At 40.3% G+C, this 26,346-nt stretch overlaps 1 protein-coding gene across 1 annotated transcript in view; it reads left to right on the top strand.

The window, feature by feature from the left end:
* Positions 1–26,346, top strand: part of ACO1 (aconitase 1) — a 58,976-nt gene that overhangs the window by 9,011 nt on the left and 23,619 nt on the right. Inside the window, exons 2-9 of the mRNA XM_060014870.1 lie at positions 11,490–11,608; positions 12,662–12,830; positions 13,885–14,022; positions 21,650–21,719; positions 21,849–22,032; positions 22,621–22,760; positions 24,422–24,593; positions 25,893–25,993. Coding sequence (XP_059870853.1) covers positions 11,512–11,608; positions 12,662–12,830; positions 13,885–14,022; positions 21,650–21,719; positions 21,849–22,032; positions 22,621–22,760; positions 24,422–24,593; positions 25,893–25,993 — 1,071 coding nt within the window. The 5' untranslated portion in view covers positions 11,490–11,511. The remainder of the gene's footprint in view (positions 1–11,489; positions 11,609–12,661; positions 12,831–13,884; positions 14,023–21,649; positions 21,720–21,848; positions 22,033–22,620; positions 22,761–24,421; positions 24,594–25,892; positions 25,994–26,346) is intronic.

Genomic DNA, 26,346 nt, shown 5'->3' on the forward strand with positions numbered 1-26,346 from the left:
ACATCCTGAAAATTTCCAGTGTTACTTAATGAAGTTCAGGGAAACAGAAGGGTTAGATTTCAGGAAGTAGCTACTTTTTAAATGGCAACTTAATGTTTTCATAGTATGAGTTAATATCTTACCAAACCTAAATTCTGATGTTGGAAATGTACAATTTAAACGAAGTGTAAAGTTAGGAGAGTACTTTGTCCTTAGTCAGAGTTCCTACAGTAGCTGACTCTGCCACTCCCCACCTCAATCTTTTCCTTTTCTGCCCTCGCTCACTCTGCTCTGGCCTCCTTGCCTTCTCTCAGACCCACCTCAGGACCTTTGCACATGATCTGACCCCTCCTCAAGATTGCGCTGAGCTTGCCCCCTCACTTCCTTCAAGCTCGTTCTCAAGTGGCTCCATATCAGTGAGGCCTTCTTTGATCTCCTGATACGCTTCACGGCGACACTCCTTAGTGCCCTGTCCTGCTTTATCCACAGAACTGGTCACAGTCTAACGTTCTGCTTCTATGTTTGTTTACTGTTTAGTCCATCTACCTCCACTGAAATGGAAGCACCATGAGGGGGCTTTGTCAATTTTGTTCCCGGGTTCATCCCTGGTGCCTAATACAGTTCCCGGCACACATTACACAGTTAACATAAATATGTGTTGAACAAATGAATGAATGAAACAGAATTTTTTCACCCAGAAGGGACTTTTTAGATCATCAAGTAACCTTATATTACAGACTGGGAAACTGAGGCACAGAAAGTTTATGTGGCTTATTCAGAATGAAACTGAATCATTTAAAAACTGTTATAGCTCTTTTTAGAACTCTAGGAATATATGTGGAGCATTCTGGTCAGTGGTCCAGGATGAGACAAAAGAGTTAGTGAAAACAGACTGATAACTTAAAATTTTAGCAAAAAGTGACAAGTTATTGTGTGATGGCAAAGCTTTTTGAAAGCAGAGTCTTGTTGACTTTTGTGGTGTAAAGTGCACTTTGCATTAATTAGTGCCCAAGAAAAATGTGTTGATGGATTTGGTTATACTGTCATAATGTCATTCTTTCTCTAAGACCCTCCTTCTGCACTGAGACAGGAGGGACAGGGGCAAGGCACAACCTTTAAAAGAATGACATATCCTGAGGATATGACAAAAACTCGTTAAAACCAACTAGGTCCAAGATGGCAGAAGATTTAACTTCCCGTAGACCTTGAGCCTCATTATACACTCATTGTAATATATTAGCATATGCTAAACAACACACAGACAGGCACCATGACAGTTCTGAGGCCAACCATGAAAGGCCAAAAGGTGGGTGGTGCCCTAATTCCTGGAAATCCCCGCCCCCTCTCCAAGATAGAATATTCCACTTGTTAGCTATGAAATTGCCCAGCGCATAGAAACTAACCAGCCCCACATTTCAGGGGCTGCTCTCACTTTCCAAGAGGACCCCACCCCTGGGGCTGCTTCTTTCTGTGGAGTGTGTACCTCTGTAAATAAACCCACTTTCACTTTACTATGGCTCACTCACTTGGCCAGCCATCCCAAGGACTCTAGGCCTGGGACATGACCATTCTCTCATGCCCCATTTTCCCTACAACAGTACTACTCTTTTTCCATTTTTGTTTTTTTTTTTTCCTTTCTTTCTTTTTCATTCTCTCCCAAAATATACAATTGCACTTATGGCTTTAAAATTCTTTTGGTTACAAGTATCACATTTAAGAGATTTTTGTGTTGTTTTTGGTGTGTGTGTATTTTTTTTTCAATACTTTTATGAACAGCTAAGAAGATCAAAGAAGTGACTTGGTCTCTGGGAAAATTCAGAGCTATTCAGCTATTCCATTTTTCCAGATGCGTCTGCAACAAATAAAGCAAAGAACTAATATTTCTAGTTCTCCGCTTTGTAAAAGAACCGAGTTGACAAGCCATGGTGGTTTGAGGGCCTGAATGGTTCTGACCTCAATCTTGTTTATAGACATCCTTGGAATCTCACTTTTGACAAAAAGTTGTTTATAAGTAGCATGATGTTTAGATACACAACAGTTTGGGGGTGGGACCAATTAATTTCTCTTTAAACAGAAAAAAATGAAGCACAGCTAATCTTTTTAGTGAACTGAAGTAAACCCTAAAAGATGCAGTGATACTGCTTTAACTTCGGAGTTGGAAGCCATGAAAATTCAGGGAGGGTATATTTAGGAAAATGTGAGAAGAGAGGAAGAGAGGTGGGTAAACCACATGAATACAGAAGAAACCTCTTTCTGTTGTTAGCATAGATTTAAAAAAAATCTACTCTTGTGTGTCTTTAGATATCCTAAATAAACAGTTCTGAGGGTGTGTTGTCTGTACTTTAGACCACACAGAGCAGTGATTCTCAACTAATCACCTGAAGGCTCTTTCAGACTATCCAAACTCTCCAGGAAGCTGATTACACACAATCTCCACCCCACCCCCCAACTTTATTCTCCCCATGCCATTACTGAGGGGAATTCTGCTGCCCAGGGTTATGCCTGTCCTCTGCTCTTTCCCACTGATGCGTGGAAATCCTGTGGTTGGTGGTAGGGCCCATTCATATGCATGCCTCTTTCTCTATCATAAGACCTAAGAAGATTCAACTCCGACAGCATAAGCAGCTAAATCTTAGATTTATATACTCCAAAGGCTGGAAAAACACCCGAAAACGTGACTCTTATTTTATCTGATCGTTGGCATTTAGCTAAAATCAGTCGACTATTCCAAACATCTCTACAAATCTGGCTGTACCAAACAGGCATCATGACTGTCAGCTGGGGTATAGTCCCAGGCGATCCTCTAGCAAGAGCAGTGACTTAGCATTGTACTGTCCATATGCTGTACTCGGGCTCCCTCACAAAACCCATTGGCAAGACTGCTGCCTGGGCTTGGAAATGGTCTGGGTTACAGGTAGCAAAGCTCACTGACCCCAGTGGGGATTCTGCCTGTGAGGTAAGCTACTTGGTCACTTACTTAGCTATAACCAACTAGGTTCCCAGTGCACCTGAGCATGGGGTCAAACTGTGCATTAGATTTTAGGGCTCCCTTCAGGTAAAGGGGAATCTTACACACTGCAAGTCTCAAGATCAGGTAGAGGCCCCAGGCAGTCCTTGCCTCTCCAGGACTACAGAGCTGAGTCTCACCCACAGGAACAGTGCAGTGAAGTCCCCTCGGAGATGAGAACATTTGGTCTCCAGAGGCCATCTTAGTGACCCTCAGTTTGCCCTTTCTGGCAGACAGGGAGTTTACAAAAGAAGAAATTCAGATTCTAACAGAGGGATGGAAAGGTATTCACCTTCACTAGCAATTAGAGAAATGCCCAAGGTTAGCTTTTTAATCTCTCAGTTTGGCAAAAGGTAAAGACCAATTATATTGCCTGGTTTAGGCACCTTCATTTACTCACTGCTTCAGAGAAGGGTCATAAAATTGGTACAGCCTTTCCCTGGCAACCTGGTGATGTGCAAGCCAATGGAGATATCAGATCCTTTCACCCAGCTGTCCTACTTCTAGGAACTGAGAGCTACGAGTTTATTTTAAGGAAATGGATTAAGGAGCTATTCGAAGAAATGTATACAAAAGTTGCAAGCGGTATTTGAATGTTAGTACTTGGAAACAACCTGTGTATTTTAATAATAAGAGATTTAAATAAATTATATATCTGAATGATAGATTTTTATGGTGTAGTTAAAAGTGATATAAAATATCACATGATGGCTCTATAAAGATGTTTGTGGTCTACTGCTGAGTGGAAAAAAAAGCAAGTTACAAAACAATGTGAGGTCTAATCATTTTTTAAAAATCCAAGTACATTTAAAAGTCATGTTAAATGAAACTCCAAACCATGGTATTACAGATGACTTTCATTTTCTTCTTTTTGTTCACTTGCATTTTCTTTTTTTTTGTGAGTTGTGTTTCTTTTTTTAATTAGGTTCTACTTCTATACATTAGTGCAATCTGATCATACAGTATTTGTCTTTTTCTGACTCATTTCACTTAGCATAATGTCTTCAAAGTCCATGTTGTCACAAATGGTAGGATTACCTCATTTTTTATAGCTGATTAATAGTGTTTCCACAATGAGCATCTATTTTTAAAATTTTCTTTTAGGGACCTCCCTGGTGGTCCAGTGGCTAAGACTCCATGCTCCCAATGCAAGGGGCCCAGGTTTGATCCCTAGTCAGAGAACTAGATCCCACATGCATGCTGCAACTAAGAGTTCACATGCCACAACTAAAGATCACACATGCTGCAACTAAAGATCACACATGCCACAACGGAGATCCCAGGTGCCCCAACTAAGACCCAGTGCAGCCTAAATAAATACATAAAAATTTTGTTTTTAAAATTTTCTTTTAATGTATTTTTCTGATCTTTTTTCTAAGTTTTTTTTTAAATTGAAGTGTAGTTGATTTATAACATTATATAAGTTTCAGGTGTACAATATAGTAATTCACAATTTCTAAAGATTATACTCCATTTATAGTTATTATAAAATATTGGCTATATTCCCTGTGCTGTACAATACATCCTTGTAGCTTGTTTATTTTATACATAGTAGTTTATACCTCGAAGACCCCTACCCCTGTCTTGCCCTCCTCCCTTTCCTCTCCCCAATGGTAACCACTAATTTATACTCTATATCTGTGAGTCTTTTTTTATACTCACTAATTTGTTTTATTTTTTAGATTCCACATAGGTTATAACTGGTCTCATTTTTTAATTGAGTTGTTTGTTTTTTTGGTATTGAATTGTATGAACTGTTTATATATTTTGGATATGAACTAACCCCTTATTGGTCATATCATTTGCAAATATTTTCTTCCATTCTATAGGTTGTCATTTTGTTTTGTCCATGTTTTCCTTTGCTGTGCAAAAGCTTTTAAGATTAATTAGGTCCCATTTGTTTATTTTTGCTTTTGTTCCCTTTGCTTTAGGAGACAGGTCCAAAAAAATATTGCTATGACTTATGTCAAAGAGTGTTCCATCTACATTTTCTTCTAGGAGTTTTATGGTTTCTGGTCTTACATTTAGGTCTTTAATCCATTTTGAGTTTATTTTTGTATATGGTGTTAGAAAATGTTCTAATGTCATTCTTTTACATGTAGCTGTCCAGTTTTCCCAGCGCCACTTTTTGAAGAGACTGTCTTTTCTCCATTGCATATTCTTGCCTCCTTTGTTGTAGATTAATTGACCATAAGTATGTGAGTTTACTTCTGGGCTCTATAGTCTGTCCCATTGATCTAAGTGTCTGTTCTGTGCTGTTTCTGTTTTGTTATATTCATTCATTTGTTTTATTCTTTAGATTCCACAGGTAAGTGATAACCTTTCTCTGTCTGATTTTTTTCACCAAGCATAATACCCGCCAAGTCCAGTTGTTACAAATGGCAAAATTTCATTCTTTCTTATGGCTGAGTACTATTTCATTGTATATATGTACACCACATCTTCTTTATCCATTCATCTGTTGATGGACACTTAGGTTGCTTCCATATCTTGGCTACTGTAAAGAATGCTGCTTTGAACATCGGGATGCATGTATCTCTTCAGATAAGTGTTTTCGTTTTCTTCGGGTATATACACAGCAGTGGAATTGCTGGATCATGTGGTAGTTCTGTTTATAGTTTTTGAGAACCTCCATACTCTTTTCCACAGTCGTTGCATCAATTGACATTCCCACCAATAGCGTACGAGGGTTCCGTTTTGAGGGTTCCGTTTTCTCCACATCCTCGCCAACATTTGTTTTTTGTGGTCTTCTTCATGGTAGCCATTCTGACAGGTGTGAGACTGTGGTTTTCATTTGCAAAACCACTGACATTGTGGTTTGCATTTCTCTGATGATTAGCAATATTGAACATCTTTTCATGTGCCTGTTGGCAATCTATATATCTTAACTTTACTCTGTATCTTTCTTTTTTGTGTTCATTTGCATATGAATGGTATGTGGGTCTGATATTTACATCAACAGAATTGATTTGTCATTCCTCTGCCTCTCTTGGAATAAACTAGTCATCAAGAGCAGTTAAAAACTTAACCACAGGTTGTTTTCCCAAAGTTTAGCTGTCAGTCAGTTCTCTGGAATTTTGAACCACGGAAGGTTCAGTGAATGATTATAGAACTAACTTACAAAAGTGCCAGAAGACTGTGATACGCCTAAGTAGTACTTTTTTCAACTCTACTTATGAAGGATTTTAAGGTGTTTTTGTTTGTTTGTTTGTTTTCTCTGCCAGAAATTTGCTTTTTTACTGGAGGGAAAATCAGCTATATTTCTCCTGGTGCTACCCCTTATAATCCTGTGACCCCAGGCCATCAACTTCCTTTTAGGGCCTCTATTTTCTCATCAGGGGAATGTTGGTCCCCTGATGTAGTCCTAGGTAAAGTTCTTTAAGGTAGGCTCACCATTCTCTGATTTATCTCATTACCTCCTTAGCATCTAAGATCAAAGTGTCCCTAGCCTGTGGTGACAGATTAATGCCAAGCCACACATGTACAAGTGAAGGTGCCTCTCCAAGTAAGTCACATGCCAGTGTCCTAAATTGAGGCCAAAGGTCAGTTGGCAGCAACACTGTCTGTGGCTGGAGAGGATCCCCAGCACTGAACTCCCTCAACCTTTTTTACTGGGAGAGTAGTTCATGTGTTAAGTGTCTCAGATCTGCCTGCCTGTGCCGACTATTTAGTATTTTTAGTAATTTACTTTACAAATCTGGTGTCCAGCACTCCCTTCCCCACCCCCACTCTTCGATGCACAAAATGTATCTGTAAGAATCATGCCAAGTCACCCAGCTGGTATTTCAGGATGGGTTAGCTTTGAGAGACACCGTTTTGCTACCAAATAATTATCTTTTCTTTCCGAATGTGAACAGATGTAGTGAAGGGTTTCAGAGATGGTGCAAGTGTCTCTTTTTGGATTCCTTTTCTTTGAGAACTGTCCATGGGTCCCACTTGATTCAGAGGCCAGGCAGATATCAGCAGTCCTAGCCTTCTCAACACAAGTGTTCAGGAAGGGCAAGTTCTGAGTGAGCTGTAAACGCGCTGCTTAAAAGATATCATTTGCCCTTCTTTCCTTTTTTTTTTTTTCTCTTTTTTTTTTCCTTTGCCTCCATGCAGTACCACCTTATTCTGTGGAACACAAGAGGCAGCAACCCGAACACATTTCCATGCATACTAATTCTTCCCTCTTCCAAAAGAGAAAAAAACCTAGGATGACACTCCACCCTCTCCCCCCAGATCCTCTCTGTTTGCTCATTCCTCTCTTTTATTAGTATTGAATGGGGATTAGACAAAACAGAAAAAAAGGCAGGAACAATGCAGATAAGAAAGGAATTGAAACAGTGGGGTCTGTGCTTTCTGTGGTTGTGGAAGTAGACAGGATTCCCTGGCCAGTTGGTGGCGTTTCTAGCAAAATCACAGATTTTGGGATAATTTGGGGTAATACTCAAGGTTTGGGTATGGGCTAGGATTCTGGCCAGGGTAAGGCAGACCTAGGTACATTCACAATGCCTAGATTCTACTTTGTATCTGGACTGTTCCCAAACCAAAGATCTTTCCCCTCACACCCTGCTTGGCACGTGGTTGTTTTGGCTCCCTCTTGGGAGTACTAAAGCACTGGGAACTCCTATAAGGTCATTTGAAACAAGAGTGATAGAATGAGTGAAACTGTGGAGTGGCTCTGATTTCCAGAACCCAACAGGCTTATAAGGGGGTGGTGGTGGTGGGGGAGGTCCATTTCCCAACTTCCAAGCAAAACCAGTTTGGGGTTGCAAAAACATAGCTCCTGTTGCTTTCCACTGACCTGTGGCTCAGAGTGGCAAGGGACATGTGACAATCAATGCCTGGCTCAGGCCACTGTGCTGGGTGACCCCTAGAAAGAAGGAAAGGCAACTCTAGTATTCAGAACTGCCTCTTGGAGGATTTCTCAGGCCCATGCGTCTCCTGGCTTTTTTCAGCTCTGGGGGCTGGTTGGTGACCTCCAGCCAGCGCCATCTTCAAACCAGGAGTTGCCACACCTGGAGAGGCAGCCCCAAGGGGCTGGTGGAAAAAGCCAGAGTTCAAAACCTAGCTCTGCCTCTTACTGGATGTACGCCCTGAGGCGAGTTTTTCCATCTCTCTGAGCTGCAGTTTTCTCAGCTGTAAAATGGGAGTAATGATAGGCTGGAATTTACAGAGATGTTGCCAGAGTTATAGAAGATGGTATGAAGCACTTGGCACGCGCTGATACTTAGTAATTAGTCACTGGCTCTTCTCTCTCCTAACTTCTGCAAGTAAAATTTCCTTCATTTATATAGTGAAACTACACAATTATCTAGTCTCTAAGGAAAAAAGGAGGCAGATGGAGAGTGCTTTATACGACACATTTTCTACAAGAGCCATACTGGTCACTATATCCATCCTGAAATACCAGCTGGCTTTGTAGGGTGGTAGGAACAGCAGGAATCGTGTAAGGCTTCCAGAGTCCTGCCAGGGCATTTATAAGGTACGGGGAAGCAAACTGACACGTTGTGTCCTGTGTCCTCACTGCATCATGGCAAATATGGGTACAATTTGGCAACTGGTTTAACCATAGAATTTTGGCAAACTGAGCCCCTTTAGGGATGATTCAGTGACTTAAGGCTTTTGAAAGATATGAACAGCCCACCGTGCCCAGTTCAGCGAGGGGTTCCTACCACTTCCGGAGTTTCCTGCCTGAGTTTTCTCTCTGTAGTTACCTCCCATTCCTCCAAGACATCTGCTAGGCTAAGTTAGAACACAGGTCAGGTCGTGCCCCTCAGGCATGTTTGGTTTGGCCATTGTGCTGCAGGCCCACTCAGTAGTTTAGAAAAATCTAGTTACTGACATTTATAAATCAAGAATGTTCGTGTAGAAATCCAGATTGCCAGCCTCGCTTGAAAACTTGGCTCTGTCCACACTGGGCTGGCATATTCCAGCATGCAGCCCGCGGCTGGAGCCAAGTGGCTGCCGCTCCCTTAGCCGGGCAAACGTTGCCCAGGCTGCCAAGCCCCTGTGCTGCCTGCTTCACTTGTTCAGGCCCCCTTCCTGAACCGCGTGGTATTTTGGTTGCGATTCACTCCCCCTCTCAAACATATACTTTCCATGGTACCTCCCTGCTTTCTGAATCAAGTGTACCTTCTTCACCTGGTCCTCCACAGTGTCCAGCAATGATTCTCAAACTGGACACGTGCTAGAGACACCTGGGAGATTGTCGAATTCCTGGCGCCTCCCCCAGTCCCTTCTGATTCAGTAGCTCAGCGGTGGGACTCGGGAGCCTATTTTTAACAAGAAAGAGCCCCAGGTAATTCTACTGCAGATGATCTAGGGCACGCCCCAGCATCCCGTGCTAGGCTTTCTTTAGTTTCAGTTCCGGAATTCCTAGAGAAGTCAGTTGGCCTTCCCTCTCCCCCACCAAATGGCAGCTCCTGCAAAAACCACGTGGGACTAGGGGAAAGAGGCGATTCCCAGTAAAAAGGTGCTCGGCAGACCACCGCACTCTTCCTTCTCATTCTCTCACGCCTGTTGCCGGTGCCCGGCTCATCCCATTGTCTCTGCACTCGTAACTCCAGGAAGGCAGGGGTTGCTTCTCACTCAGCTGCCTCTCCCCAGAAGTGCCTGGCCCTGGACTTCAGACACAGTGGGTGTGCTCATCATCTATCTCTTTTAAGTTTTTAACTAGTTTTCAAACAGTTATATTTGTACAGTTAAAAATGCAAATAATACCAAAGGATATACAATGAAGCTGAGTCTTTCTCCCAATCCTGACTTCGAGGCCGCTGTCTCTTTTGTGTCTCAACGAAGACATGGGCCTGTCTATGGAGACAAGGCCCACTTGTCACTTTTTATCCCCACAAACAGTTGTTTTCTGTACAAATGGTCCTCGACTCACAATGGTTTGACTTACAATTTTTTGACCACTTTGGTGCAAAAGCGATAGGCATTCAGTAGAAACACACTTTGAATTTTGAATTTTGATCTTTTCCCGGGCTGGTGATATGCGGTACAATACTCTCTTGTGACGAGTCCCAGTCAGCCACACGATCAGGAGGATGAACAACCGACACCCTTACAACCATTCTGTACCCAGACAACTACCCTGTTTTTCATTTTCAGTACAGTATTCAATAAATTACATGAGATATTCAGCACTTCGTTATAAAATAGGCTCTTTGTTAGATGATCTTGCCCAAATGTAAGCTAACGTAAGTGTTCTGAGAATATTTGAGGTAGGCTAGGCTAAGCTGTGATGTTCAGTAGCTTAGTATATTAAATGCATTTCAACTTACGATATTTTCAGTTTACAACGGGTTTATCAGGGTGTTACCCAATCATAAGTTGAGTAAGATATTGTACTTTGTTTTCATTTTATAGTAATATGTTGATCATTCCATATCAGTCATCCCCAAAATAGGTTTTATGAATATTTATTCATAAAAACCTTGGATTAGATAGGAGAATGTTACTATAATTATCTTAAAATTAAGACTATTGGAGAATGGATCGATTAAAAGACTTTTGCCCAAGGGGTAGGACTAGAAAGCAAGTCTTCCGACTTCCACCCCGGAGTGTTTTGCTCTAAGTTATACAGTTATTTGAAATCGCTGTTTATCTGTGTGGTGGAGGCCAGGAACAGTGTCCTTTCTTGTTCACCACTTATAATTTATAAAAAGATAAGGAGAGGGCTTCCCTGGTGGCGCAGTGGTTGAGAGTCCACCTGCCGATGCAGGGGACACGGGTTCGTGCCCCGGTCTGGGAGGATCCCATGGCCACTGAGCCTGTGCGTCCGGAGCCTGTGCTCTGCAAAGGGAGAGGCCGCAGCAGTGAGAGGCCCGTGTACCGCAAAAAAAAAAAAAGATAAGGAGAAATTCTGCCCAGAGCTGGGGTAGAGGGTCCTCTCCAAACATATCTGGGGAGTTTGGGCATTTATGCCACCACAGTGTACCTTAAAGATTACCTGATGTGAACTCACTCTTGCTACCAACTCAAAAGTGAGTTGGGAAGACTTCCAACTAACAGGTTTATTTAAAACGCTGCAGAGACAGTTACAACAGAAAACAGCTGCTTTCAAGTCTGCTCTTCCAAAGTTCGAGTTTTATACAGTTGCACAATGTCACCTGCTCCGGACCTCTTAACCTCCTATCAAGCAAAACATGAGTCCAGTTCAGAGGTCTGTCCACATATTCGAGATTCACCATGCAACACATCCTTCATTTCCCTTCCTCCTCATGACTTATCAGTGCAAGAATTTTGGAAAGTTGTATACAGATAAGGCAAAAGAAGTTTGGAATTGTATGCACCCTTGAGAGGTGAATCCTAGCTTTCACAAATAGCTTCACAGAGCCCACTTTCTTTGCTAAGGATATCATTTTTTATTCATTTATGTCCCACCTTTCCCCTACTCTGAGAAGAAAAGTGATTTCTTGAAGTGAATGTATCATAATCGTTAAAGAGGGCAAACACTCATTGAATAAATAAGGTCCAGCTTTGAGAGTAGAAGTTAAATGTTCTCTGTCCTTTTCAGGGACACGTGGCCATCAGGAATAATGAGCAACCCATTTGCACACCTAGCTGAGCCTTTGGATCCTGCACAACCAGGAAAGAAATTCTTCAATTTGAATAAATTGGAGGATTCAAGATATGGTAGGTACATGGCTCTATGATGTAAGTGCTCTGATAGTAATTAGAATATCATTTGCATAATAAGTAAGCTACTTAATAAATTAGGCTTTAGGAGAGTTGGAAGAGGGAGTAGCAGAGATGGCTGAATGGTCTTGGGTTAACCACACAAATACACACCTTTCTTACATTGCTCGTTTTCAAGTAGATAATAATGATTATATATATGTAACATTTACATAACATTTAGTATAGAGAGTGTTTGTACATATATATTGTTTAATCTGAATAACAACCCTATCATGTTATGTTTAAAAACATAAGAAGCCCTGAGGAAGCTGAGGCCCAGAGAGAGTAAATGATATGATTAAATAACAACTATGTAGGTAGCAGAAGAGGATGAAAACACAAGCCTTTTTTATTCCAGCTCCTATGCTTCTCTACCTTTGTAGTCTTGCCTTTTCTGGATAATACTGGTAAATAATTGTCATGTATCCGGATGGACCATTTCTTTTATAAACAAAATAACTTTTCTTAATGAATTACCATTGTTTTATTCTAGAAAACAGAGTTACCAATGACCACACTACATGGTGTTTAGGGGTTTATTTCCTTTGAAAGATGTATCTGACTATTCTTTAGTCTTATTATAATAATTGTAAAGGGGTTATCTTCTCATTTCTTAAACACTAGGTTTCATGAGAAATACTACTGTATGTGTGTGTACTTGCTAACAGTAATACAGTAAATTATCTAGACTCGTGTCTTTCATGATGACTTAAAGGAAATTCTGTTACTGGATTCCAAGGCTAGGCAACCATTTATTATGAAAGATTTAAGTGTAATATTTTCTTTTTGCCTAGGCTGTTGGTATTTTCTAGTACTGAATGTCTCCTAAATCCATTCAATAGTCTTATATTTTAAACTGTTGGAATCAGTTTAAATTTACTCTCTTTCCCTGCTGGAAGAATAGTGTGATGCCTTGTATCAAGTCTGTATGGAGTTTGGCTTTAGAGAGCTCTTATAATAAGATGTCTCATGGGTTTGGTTTTGTTATACTTTCTCCTTTACTCCTAGGACGACTACCATTTTCTATCAGAGTTCTCCTGGAGGCAGCCATTCGGAACTGTGATCAATTTTTGGTGAAGAAAAATGATGTTGAAAATATCCTAAATTGGAATGTCATGCAGCATAAGAACATAGAAGTGCCGTTTAAGCCTGCCCGCGTCATCCTGCAGGACTTCACGTGAGCCTCATGTCACTTCACTCTGTTTTTCTCTGCATCCCTTGTCAGCCTTTAAAGAAAGCTTCTTAAAAGCAAAAATAAAAAACACAGTGACTGTATAATTTTTCACTCAACATTCAGAGACGGTTGAAAGCAAAAGAGGGCAGTCATCCCAGACGGGAAGAGATAATCTCAGGCAAATCAGGATGCATACTCACTCCACCTTTTCCAGTGGCAAAGATCTTTGTCCTTGGTCTTCAAGATCCTAGTCCTAAGTGTACTAGCAAAAGTTGAAAGAAACAGTATGGAGTGGAGCTATCTCGGAATCTTTTCGCGCCTATGTCCTATCACCCAAGGAGCCAGGTTTCAAACAGCTGTCCTTGGAACGTTGATATGTGTCACATGAGGGGAGATACGTAGTTCACAAGGCGTGATGTGTTGCTGTTAAGCCTCTGTTCACATCCTGCTATTCCCAGGAATTGCTCCCTATCACGGCTTCATTTTGAGACATTACCGTTTCATTTTGAAATGATGTTATTTTATTCCTTCTGGAGAGCAAATTTCATTTTTTTTTTAGAGGAAAGATCACCCAAATTTCATTCTCTAATAAAAAGGAAGCATTCACTTAGTATAAATTTGATTCACAGCCTGCTTTTCTGAATTATATCCATTCCTTTAAATTTGGTCTGAAGTTGAAGGGTGTGATCTTGTACAGGTCTTTGTCAGCCCACCATATGAAAAGGGAACAGTGATGGCAGAAAAAGTTCCAGAGTTTTTAATTGCCAGCTTTCCCACAGCTTCTCTGTTTAGACCATGTTGGCTGTGACCTTCAATGCAGGGATAAAATTGCATATAGAGATACCACTCAGTCGCGGCACTTATTACTGATGTGATTTCTGCTGAAGGGAATGTGTTTAGACACTTTCACTTTTCTAACACATCCATTGTTAGCACCACTGATGAAACAGCCGATGAAACAGCCCCATTGCCAATATTATCAGCAGAGGCAAAAGCTGAAAAATCCCATGGCACTTGTTTAACCGATTTGTTTTCTGCTTAATCTCCCTTTTCTTAGGGGTGTGCCAGCTGTGGTTGACTTTGCTGCCATGCGTGATGCTGTGAAAAAGTTAGGAGGAAATCCAGAGAAAATAAACCCTGTCTGTCCTGCTGACCTTGTCATTGATCATTCCATCCAGGTTGATTTCAACAGAAGGTGAGAGACTAGGATGAACAGTTGGGTTTTCTGCTTTGTGCAAAATCTCAGAGTGTAAGTCTTTTTTGTGTGTAAAAGGGAACCCTCCTGCACTGTTGGTGGGAATGTAAATTGATACAACCACTATAGAAAACAGTATAGAGTTTCCTTAAAAAAACTAAAAATAGAACTATCATATGACCCAGCAATCCCACTACTGGGCATATACCCTGAGAAAACCATATTTCAAAAAGACTCATGTACCACAATGTTCATTGCAGCACTATTTACAATAGCCAGGACATGGAACCAACCTAAATGTCCATTGACAGATGAATGGATAAAGAAGATGTGGCACATATATACAATGGACTATTACTCAGCCATAAAAAGAAACAAAATTGAGTTATTTGTAGTGAGGTGGATGCACCTAGAGTCTGTCATACAGAGTGAAGTAAGTCAGAAAGAGAAAAACAAATACTGTATGCTAACACATATATATGGAATCTAAAAAAAAAAAAAAAAAGGTACTGATGAACCTAGTTGCAGGGCAGGAATAAAGAGGTAAACATAGAAAATGGACTTGAGGACACGGGGTGGGAGGGTGAAGCTGGGGCAAAGTGAGAGTAGCATCCACATATATACGCTACCAAATGTGAAATAGTTGGCTGGTGGGAAGCAGCAGCATAGCACAGGGAGATCTGCTTGGTGCTTTGCAATAACCTACAGGGGTGGGATAGGGAGGATGGGAGGGAGGCTCAAGAGGGAGGGGATATGGGGACACATGTATGCATATGGCTGATTTGCTTTGTTGTACAACAGAAACTAACACAGTATTGTGAAGCAATTATACTCCAATAAAGATCTATTAAAAAATTAAAAAAATTAAAAAAAGAAGAAAAATCTTTAAAAAGTATATTCTGGGAAACTCAAACTTAATAAATATTTTCCCCTGAAGTTTTTTTTTTTTTTTCCCAGGGTGGGGGCAGGGGGGATTAAGTCTTTTTTTTTTTTTTTTCTATTTACTTCTTGGGTGAGAACAGCCTGTGTTTAAGCTTGAAGTCTGGGTGAAAAACACATACAAATTCTGCCATGAGAGCTTGTCAATACAAGTATGTGTTTGACTTTAAAAGAGTTTGGCTTTTTTTTTTTTTCCCAACCACTGGAGTCTTATTCCTTTTTGATTCCAAGTAACTATTTCATATCTGGCCATCTCTGCCTCTCCACGTGGGTGTCCATAAACTCTATCCTTTTCCTTTTTTCCTTCTATTGTTCAGGATATCCACTTCTCTCTTCCTGCTAAAATCGTACCAACAACCTACCAATCCTACCAATAAAATCTCAGTAGCAGAAGACAATAAGAATTTATTTCTTACACATCTACAAGTTGGGTGGGAGCTCAGCTGATCTCAGCTGAATGCAGTTGGGCAGCTGTGCCTCACCCAGCCTTGCTGGGTTGACTGCTTACACTGCACTGCACATCGGTAGGGCAGCTGGGACAGCTCCATTCTATGTGTGCTTCTTTGGGAGCCCAGGCTAAAGGAGAAAGCAGCTATGTGGTGATCACAGAGGCTCAAGAAGGCAAGCGGGACCCTGCAGCATCTCTTGAGGCTTAGATGAGGACTGACATAGGATCACTTCTATTCACAATCACATTAATCAAAGCAAGTTGCACAATTTAGCCCAAAGTCAGGGGTGAAGGAGTACACTCCAGTAACTGCAAGATTACACAACGAGGATTTGGATACAACGAGGATCTTGTATACAAGATACAAGGTACTAGTAGAAGGCTGATATCTTAACCTAGAAGTATAACTAAATAAAATTATTTCCAACTTTAGATAGAACTTTAGTTAGAAAGAAATAACTGTTCTGCATACAATGCTGGGAAAATTAATTATTTGGTAGAGAGAACAGTTCATATAATTTAAAGCATTAATATTTTAAAAATTAAATCATCAAAGATTTTGAAGAAAATTTAATTATATAGTGTCAAATGTCTTGATAAGAAAAACCTTTCTAAATTTAGAAGCAATGAATGAAACAAAGGGGAAAAAAAATCTATAGATTTAATGACTTCAAAGTTACCAGGAGATAACTTGAAAAATATTTTCAATAAAGAGTTAATATCCCTAATATATAAAGAGTATGTATAACCTATTAAAAAATAGTAAAACCCAGCAAATAAATGGGCAAAGGAAAGTGGACATTTCACAATAAAAGGAAATACAAATGGTAAACAGTTTATAAAGCCTTTTCAACTTTACAAGCAATAAAAAGGTAAATTAAATCCTTGAGATACCATTTTCTCTTATCAACATAGTTTAGAAAATAAATGTTATTAATTATAAATGTGTCATGAGGGAGACACTTTTATACACTGCTGATAGCACTACAAATTAGAAATGATGAAAGCAATGTGCCATATCCTTTGTCCTGGAATTTCCACTTCTAAACATACACTTCATAGATATCTGAAATTCAGCAAAAGCTTAATGACTAAATAGTGCTTATGAAAGTATTATTTATAATAGTGAAAACTTAAAAGCATTCTAGGTTTCCAACAAAGGAGAGTGATTTATTAAATTATGGTACATCCTTAAAGTAAATTATTAAGTAACCTTTACGGTTATATTTTAATCCTTAATAACATTTAGAACATGCTCATGTCTTGGCTCAATGAGCTAGATAAAAATTGCATGTATAGAGTGATCTCAGCTCAATGAAACTCTAGGCAAAGATTACAAAATTGGAAAGAGAAGTGCCAAACTGCTAAGCGATTGTAACTATTCTTTATTTTTACAATAAAAAGCTATTGTTTTTATAATAGAAAGTCATTTAAGAATATGAAACCAACCACTCAAAGGAAAAAAAAAGCAAAAACGTTTATTTGCTTCCTTGGGGATTTAAGTGGGTTCCATACAGCCTCAAGAGAAATGTAGAAACTGGTCATTCTCAAATTAGTATTGCCAATACCCAAACCAGAGAAATTCAGGAATAGAGAGAAAACTGCTTTGTCTCCTGAATTGATGGTTCTTGGAACAAACAGACTGGATACTTGCTAGCTCTTTCCTTTTCTTTGGACTCAACCCATCCTTGGGCAATATGTCCTTTTTTTTTCTTCCTTAAATCACATAAGCTCAATTTAATGTTTTGATTTCAAAGGGAAGACTTAAAAATACACAAACTATTATCCTATTGGAGAGTATGTTTCCTAAAGTCCCACTTCAGAAATTATTAAAAGTAGCCTCACAAAATCATGGGCAACTTTTTCTTGAAGACTCATTGGTGTTGATGGATTTACCTTCATTTCCCTGGCCTGGAAGGTGAAAGTACTGGTGGAGACAGAATTGTAATTGTTTTAATTTCTAAAGTTATTTGACTCAAAACTCAAAAGAGCTCCTGACAATTAAGCAGGTAAAGAATCTGAGTCAGCACCAAGTTCATTGTGACTTGGTTTCCTCCTTAAACCTTGACATCCATCAACTCTGGTTTCAATTTTTTATGGACCTTTTTCATTTATACTGTAATACTAAAAACATTATGATGAAAATAGCAAAGTCTAGTGGTGAACTTTGATCCAAAATGATATCCAAATCTAGCAAACACTTCTTTTTTTTAATTAAAGAGAAACACTTCTATGAGAAGTATTTTCTTTTTTTAATAAATTTATTTATTTATTTATTTTTGGCTGCGTTAGGTCTTATTTGCTGCGCACAGGCTTTCTCTAGTTGCGGTGAGCGGGGGCTACTCCTCGTTGCAGTGTGCAGGCTTCTCATTGCAGTGGCTTCTCTTGTTGCGGAGCACAGGCTCTAGGTGTGTAGACTTCAGCAGTTGTGGCACGTGGGCTAGTCAGTAGTTGTGGCACATGGGCTCAGTAGTTGTGGCTTGCAGGTTGTAGAGTGCAAGCTCAGTAGTTGTGGCGCATGGGCTTAGTTGCTCCGTGGCATGTGGGATCTTCCTGGAACAGGGCTCGAACCCGTATCCCCTTCATGGGCAGGTGGATTCTTAACCACTGCACCACCAGAGAAGCCCAAGAAGTATTTTCATTGCTAGTGTTTTGTTTTTATTTCTTGAGTTTGGTTTTGCAATTTGACCTCCCAGTCTCTTTCCTCATTTTTGTAAGGAATTAAGTGTGATGTCTCAGTTTTTGTGGAACTGTGTGCTGTGGGCTTATTTCCAGCTATTTCCAGAATGAAGTAAGGAGTGGTGGGATGGTGAATTTTCTCAGTTAAGTATTTCTAACCTCTTTCCCTGCTGTGAATAATAGTAATTGGCTTCACACCATCTTTAGGAATCGAGGATCTAACTAATGCATTATTGTAATGTTTTACAAAGTTATCTCAGAAATAACCTTTTTAAAAATACCAACAAGAATATCATAGCAATTTCTGACCAGATTTCATGAGTGTCAAAACTATCTTCTCTATAAATACTGTCTGTGAATTTCTGGAGTACCATTACATGTAATACTCAGAAACTTTGAACTACATCCAAATCTGATTTCAACTTACATAAATAAGGAGAAATTTCCTCTTTAGTGTGTGAGGCCATTCACATTCAGAGATCTTATTGAAAGCTCACCAGATTGGGTAAATCTAGGAAAGTTCTGAGTGGTGGAAAAATCTGAATTCTAGGTCTGTTTATTCATTCGAATAACTAGAACTAAGTTAACGAGCCAAGGTTAGCATAAAAGATTTTTTGTTTTAGTGAGTAAATAGGGTGTTTTTTAAATTTTAATTTATTTTTAATTTTAACTTTTTTTTTAACCTAGAATTTAACATATCTTAAAGCAGCCTAAGCATTTCTGGCTTCTGCTTGTCCTGTGACTATGTCATGTATATCGAATGGATGGTCCCAGCATTCTCTGGGGTAAATGGTCCTCTTCCAACCTTGCTTCTGTTCTGAGAAACTCTGAAATCCTTCTGGAGACAAGAGGACAAGGCATAATGACTGGGAGTCCACATGTGCTCAGAGCTCAGCAGAAGAGATGGGGCAGGGCCATACATGATTAAGAATAACGTTCCAAGATGCCTTCCCTCTTTTTTGTAAAATTAAATCCATTTAACAGACCTATTGTATGTCAGTATTTATTCAAGAAGTAGGTTAGTCTAGAAAAGTAGAGAGATTAGGGAATGCACAGCTTGAATGCAGTTAGTAAGTGTAGGAACCAAATCACTAACTTGGAGAGTCAGGGGGGCTCTTCCAGAAGTGTCACTTAATCTGGGTCCCCAGGCATGTTTACCAAAGAGCAAAGAGCTGGAAAGGCATCCTACACAGAGAGAACAGAGCATGCAAAGGCATGAGGAAAGTGCGGTTTGAGAGAGTATGAGGGCCACAGTGCAGCTGAAACTAAAAGTTTGGACTGGAGGATGGGAGAGGATTCATAAAGGAAGTCTGACGTCAGACTGAAGGACCTTGTTGTTGTTGTTGTTTTGCAGTACGCGGGCCTCTCACTGCTGTGGCCTCTCCCGTTGCGGAGCACAGGCTCCAGATGTGCAGGCCCAGCGGCCATGGTTCACGGGCCCAGGCGCTCCGCAGTATGTGGGATCTTCCCGGACCGGGGCATGAACCCGTGTCCCCTGCATCAGCAGGGGGACTCTCAACCACTGCGCCACCAGGGAAGCCCGAGATCAGCAAACTTTTACTGTAAAGGGCCAACAGTAAATACTTCAGGTTTTGCTGGCCACATACTGTCTCCGTTCATTTGTTTTCCAACTTTTAAAAATATAAAAATTATTCATTGCTTGACAGCCAAACATATACCGTATTGGGCCAGATTTGACTCATGAACCACAGTTTGTGGACCAACCCCTGCTGTAAGATACTCTCAGAAATTGATTCCATCAAAGCAACTGACACTTATCTGGAAGAATATTCACATCAAGAGAAAAAGAAAAACATCCGCATGGTAACTGAATGTGTATTTGTAGAGTAAATAGTGCGTGCCTCCAGTCTTTTTCTTCTCAAGGAGTGCCCGCCTACCCATGCTCATCTGGCAGACTCCCCCTCGCCCTCCAGGCTACATCGATGTCATCGCCTTCTGGAAGGCATCCCTGGCTCCCTGGTCTGAGTTCATGGCCCTTTCTGGGTGCTCCCATGGCACCCTGTACTTCCCGTATCATGACATTGATAATCACACTCTCATGGTTGCCTGGTTGCTGCTCTGTGTCTCTCGCTAGGCTCTGAGCTCCAGCTGGGCAGCACACATGCCCCTTCTGCACATTTGTATGGCCAGCATGTGGCACCAGGTAAGCTCTGTAGATCATTAACAAGTGACAGAAGAAAGTGGGTATAGTGGTTAAGGTAGAGGCTCCAGGACCGCTCAGACCTGGGTTCAGGTGACCACTCTGTAATGTACAAGCATCTGACCTTGGAGAAGTTAACTAATCTTTCTGTGCCTCCGCTTCCTCTTCCATACATTGGGGTAATGGTAGTACCTACGTGAGGGGTTGTTAGGATGATTGAATGAGTTCATGTGTGTAAAGCACTTAGAGCCTACGATGCACCGTGCAGTCTTGCACTTTGGCTCCTGCTGTTATTATTATTACGGTAGTTGTTGCTATTACCACCACCACCATCGCTGCTACAGTTTCTGCAACTACTACTACAGGGAGGCAGCATAGGGACTTAGAGCATCATTCTTGAGTCAGACTGCCTGGGTGTCAATACCAATTCCATCATTTACTAGCTGTGAGGTCCTGAACAAGTTTCTTACCCTCTCTGTGTCTGTTTCCTCCTTTGAAAAATGTGGATATTAGTTGCTCCTAGCTCAAAGGGCTATTTTGAAGACTAAATTAGAAAATAAATGTAAAGCACTTTGGTGCCTAGTTCCTAGTAATGTCAATAAGTGTTAACTATCAATTAGTGAAGTCTGACTTGGGTCTTAGCTATTAATTTCACTATCATTTCCTATGTTCACTCAACCCATGACAGTTTGTAAGCACTTCCTGTGTGCTAACCATGCCGAGTTGTCACTATGACTTACTCTACCTCAAAACAATGTAGTTTGATTATAAAAATTCTGGAAAAGCTTCCTGATGCCCTGAATTGTCCATGTCAGTCCTGATGAGCTGAATGACTTGGAGCAAACCTCGGTATATATATAATCTGGGCTTTACTCATGTTCTTGAGTGTCACCATCCTCCTCATAAACCTCCTTTTGCAAGATAGGAGATTGTGATTCTATAAATTCCTGTGCCTCCTGGCATCACTGGTTCCCTACCTCCCAACATAAGACAGATGAAAATGCCAGCCCAGATATGGCTCAGCTCAGAGAGGTGTTGTAACAAGGTCATAGGTAAGAAAGGAGTACAGAAAGAAAGCTTCTTTAAATATCTAAGCTGCTATTGTCATCATAAATGTCTTGAGTCTGTTCCTAAGAGTCAGACTTTATGATTAGAAGAGTTTTAACTTAAATCCACTTAATGTTTTCTACCCACCATGTTTAAAGGCATTATAAAAATCACCTGAACCAAAAAATAACTATTCTTTTTACTTTAATTACCTCTTTCCCACGTTAACGAACGCATACCACCACCCAGCAAGCCTGCAGATGAAACTGCCATTTTCTTTATTATCACCTATAAATTTGACCAGTAACATTTTACGCCTTAAAATTTATACATTTAGTCTTTCTCTTTGACAGGGCAGACAGTTTACAGAAGAATCAAGACTTGGAATTTGAAAGAAATAGAGAACGATTTGAATTTTTAAAGGTATGGGCAGAGTTTGGCTCCATTGGTTGATTCGTTATGTGTGTGGGGTATGAGGAAGAGGTGCCAAGGAGGTGAGCTGCATAAAGGTGTGCTGGTATTCACAGTGTTCTCCCCATTTTTCAATCCCAGTGGGGCTCTCTGGCCTTTCGCAACATGCGGATTATTCCTCCTGGCTCAGGAATCATCCACCAGGTGAATCTGGAGTATTTGGCAAGAGTGGTATTTGATCAGGATGGATATTATTACCCAGACAGTCTTGTGGGCACGGATTCGCACACTACCATGATTGATGGTTTGGGCGTTCTCGGTTGGGGTGAGTGTTCTTCTAGGTTCCTATTCCACTTATGCTGTTCTATGTAAATACCTTGATTTACTTTGATACCCTTACATCCCAGCAGCATGAATTTGAGTGACCACAAATATCAGAGAGGTTTTTTTGGTCTGTTTTCCAGTAATTTCCAGTACCCGGAAAAGTGTCTGATGCCTTTTAGGCACTCAGTATAATGTTTGGAAGAATGAATTGGAATAAGCAGCTGGAATTGGAATAAGCAGCTGGAATTGGAATAAGCAGCTGGAATTGGAATAAGCAGCTGGAATTAGAATAGGCGAAAATCAGCTGGGGTGTTTGTTAAAAACAGCGACTCCTGAAGCCCATTCTTCTTTTTAGTGTGGAATCAAGGGGATTTTGACACAGGTGTTTGGGGGACCACACTTTGAGAAACACTTGTTAAAAATTCTATAGAGGGAAATAGAGAAAAGATAACTGTCCTTTATGGAAATATAACTCTACACTAGTAAAACACTATAAGTGGGTTGACTACTTGTTAATGACAGTGAACTATGCCTGAGGGATATCGTGAGGACTAAGGAAAGCATTACTCTGTCACGCCTTTCCACACAGGTGTGGGTGGTATCGAAGCAGAAGCTGTCATGCTGGGCCAGCCAATCAGCATGGTGCTTCCCCAGGTGATTGGCTACAGGCTGATGGGAAATCCCCACCCCCTGGTAACATCCACTGACATCGTGCTCACCATCACCAAGGTAACAATGTGCTGCCTCTTCTGTGGTCTGAGTCACAGTGACAAATAGGAGGAAAGTCCATGATGGAGTCTCTCTTGGTTTCCATGTGCTCTAGAAGTGCTAGGAAACAGTACGTTTATGACTTTAAAAGAGATGACATAAGGAGAGAACTCTGCAGTTAGGTTCCAGATCATTATGTTCATTTTACTCTTCTGTTGCTGCATGGATCTTTTTCTTTAAAAAAAATTCTTTGAAACTGTGAAATAGTTTAAATACACAGAAGTTAAAATGACATTTATATGCCCACCATGTAGACTTAACAGATGGTAACATTTTGCTGTATTTGCTTCAGCGCTCTCTCTGTATGTATATTTTTTAAGAAGTGAAATGTAATATTTATGGCTAAAGCCACCCTCTTCATTTCTAGAGATAATCACTGTCTTGAGGTTATAAGAAATCATTTCCATGCATATGTTTTACTTCTACATTTTTTCCACATGGTTCTTCTTTATATGAAAATAACAAACTATGAATAATTTTTGACTACTTAAAATTCCATTCTCTGTATTATAAGTTACATTATTGTAACAGATGTTTCTCCAAGCTGGAAAATATTAGTTTTGTTTTGTTTTGTTTTTCATTTGCCCTTGTCAGAAATAATCCTTTTTGGTGATTTGCTTGCTTGGCAAAAAGAAGGCAGTTTCATTTTGAAAGACTATTAGAAAAGTAATTTTTTTTTATTATCACACAAGTTTTTCGGGTTGTATCGTTTGAAGGCTTGGGTTATGTGGGATGGATGCTATACTTTTGATTTAATAGTCATGGACATCGGAATCAGATTTATTTGAACACTATAGCTCATCAGAGATGTCCGCATCGTTCAAGTGTGGAATAATATAGGCTCTGCCCACAAAATTTGGCAGAATTCCATGTAACCAAAAGGGTCTGTCCGTGTGGTTGTCCACACTTCATACAGCTGATTTCATGCAGAGCCAAGCCAGTCGTGAGGCTCCAGCCCTGGCTGATGGCTTGTATGGAAAAGGTGTGAGAGTCAGACTGCCTGGATCTTTTGGTTACATTTGACTTATACCTGTGTTCAGGATATTTGTTCATTATACCCTTGAAAACAAGGCATTTGCTTATTCAACAGGTGCAAATCATAATTTATTCAAGTTGAAAGAATTTATTTAATTTTTAGAAAGAAGTTTTCTCATTTGGCAAAACTTTTCTTATTATTTGTGTTTTTATATTACTTTTTCTTTCTTTTTAAAGAAATGTTGCAACATAATTTTAGATTTACAGGGGACTTGATGTAAAGGTAATACAGAGTTCCTGTTACCTTTCTCCCAGCTTCCCCAGATGTTAACATCTTACATAACCATGGTATATTTATCAGAAACAGAAGTAGTTAACATCGGTATGACATTTTTAACTAAACTAGAAACTTCACCAGTTTTTTCAGTAATCCCTTTTCTGTTCGAGGATCTACTCCAAGATACCATGTTGTATTTAGTTGGCCTTACTTTTTAAGTTTTATTTTTAAAAGTAATCAAACATATGTTGGGCTAATTCATTTTTTGTGTTTACTCACAAGGCTACTTTATGAGAATTGCAAGGGGATAGTTCTGCATTTTAAATACAGGTTATCAAGTCTCAAACTCTACTGTTGTTCTGTTGCTCAGCACCTCCGCCAGGTTGGGGTAGTGGGCAAATTTGTCGAGTTCTTCGGGCCAGGGGTAGCCCAGTTGTCCATTGCCGACCGAGCTACAATTGCCAACATGTGTCCAGAGTATGGAGCCACTGCTGCCTTTTTCCCGGTTGATGAAGTCAGTATCAAGTACCTGGTGCAGACAGGTAAGTGCAGAACCCTGAAAACAGAAGGCCGTTTCTAAAGTTCATAGAAAGCTGAGAATTGGAGCACTACCTTCTGCCTCTGTCCCTCGATTAAATAGCTGAGGCATTCAACCTAAAGAAGAGAAGAGAAGAGAAGGGAAGGGATGGTGGGGAGGGGAAAGCTGCAAAATACATCCAGAGATGAGATTAGTTTCTATGGCTCTAGAGGTGGCCACCGAACCTCTTACTGATCTGGTACCGAATTTGTAACATCTACTGATTTGAAACCAATGGTTTCAGAGAAGTTGAACACTTTCTTAAACTGAAACCTAAAAGAAATTTCTCCTGCCTGTCTTCGTGGAGAGGATGACAGGGGATGTAATGAACACTGGGGCCCAACAACAGGTCATGATAAATGTTAACGAAGATCAGACAGTCATCTGTTATAAGGTCCATGCTGAAAGCTGATGACCTTTACAATTCAGTTAAAATGAAGAGGCGAAAAAAAAAGAATGCTGATCTGTTGTGGATCCAAGAATCAAGCTCTCAAACAGGCTTATTTAACTGTCAGAGAACTGGGAGAACTCCGTGTCCATTGGGCAAACCGTGCGTATTATCTCCTGCAACCAGGGTCTTGATCAGAATGAAACAGCAGAGCTTTCAGGGTCATATTCCTGGTGATACAGCATCACGAGTTAGGACTTTGAACTCAAATCTAAACTCAGCTTCGGATCCTGGTTCTGCCATTTACGGCCCGTGTTCCATGGGAAAGTTAATCTTCTTGAGCCACTATTTCCCCATCCATAAATGAGGATAATAACAGTGCTTTTCTCATAAGGTCATGATAAAGGATTAGAGAATGAAATAATGCATTTAAAATGTTTAGCACACAGTGCTGGGCACACAGCTGGTGATCTGTGGTGGGAGACTGCGGGGATTACTATAACAAGAATAACGTGGAATGCTGAGGGTCTGTGGCCAGTTGAAGGCAGATGCGCCGGAGGTATGCTTTGACAATTCGCCGAGGCTTAGGATCCTCTTAATTAAGACCCATAACCAAAGAGAGACGAGTGCTTATAACTGAGAATCTTCTACAGAAAATGGTCACTTCGATAGAACAGCAGATCAGTTAATGGCCCCTAGTAAACAGCAGCATCGGCTAGAGAGTCAGACTGTTAGCCTGAAAGCTGCCATATCAGCAGAGCTCTTGGTGTGTGTTTAAGTGAAATGCCCATTACTTGTATAGCTTCTGGTAGAGGCATTAGTTTAATCAGGAAATATTAACATCTGTTACTTGTTACTTCTTAAAATGCCCATTAGGTCGTGATGAAGAAAAAGTAAAGCATATTAAAAAGTATCTTCAGGCTGTAGGAATGTTTCGGGATTTCAGTGACTCCGCTCAAGACCCAGACTTTGCCCAGGTATGAGAGTGCCTTTCATAAGGTCATGATAAAGGATTAGAGAATGAAATAATGCATTTAAAATGTTTAGCACACAGTGCTGGGCATGTGTTTCCTCTTTCTCAAGCCTGTGGTTTTAGTCGTGAATGTGTTTTCTTGGGGGGTGTATTTGTAGGAAATTAGTCACTGCCAAGTTATCACAGAAGAACAGCGTGGTAAAAGGCTAAAAAAATCAAAAAGATAAGGAATTGTAGACATAAAATAACGTAACTTGTCCCATTCTTCCTGGCCATTAGGTTGAGTATGCTCCCGCCACCCACCGCTTTTTTTTTTTAATAAATTTAATTAATTAATTTATTTTTTGGCTGCGTTGG

The sequence above is a fragment of the Delphinus delphis genome, chromosome 6 (genome assembly GCF_949987515.2).
Source record: "Delphinus delphis chromosome 6, mDelDel1.2, whole genome shotgun sequence".
In the NCBI taxonomy this organism is placed as follows: Eukaryota; Metazoa; Chordata; class Mammalia; order Artiodactyla; family Delphinidae; genus Delphinus; species Delphinus delphis.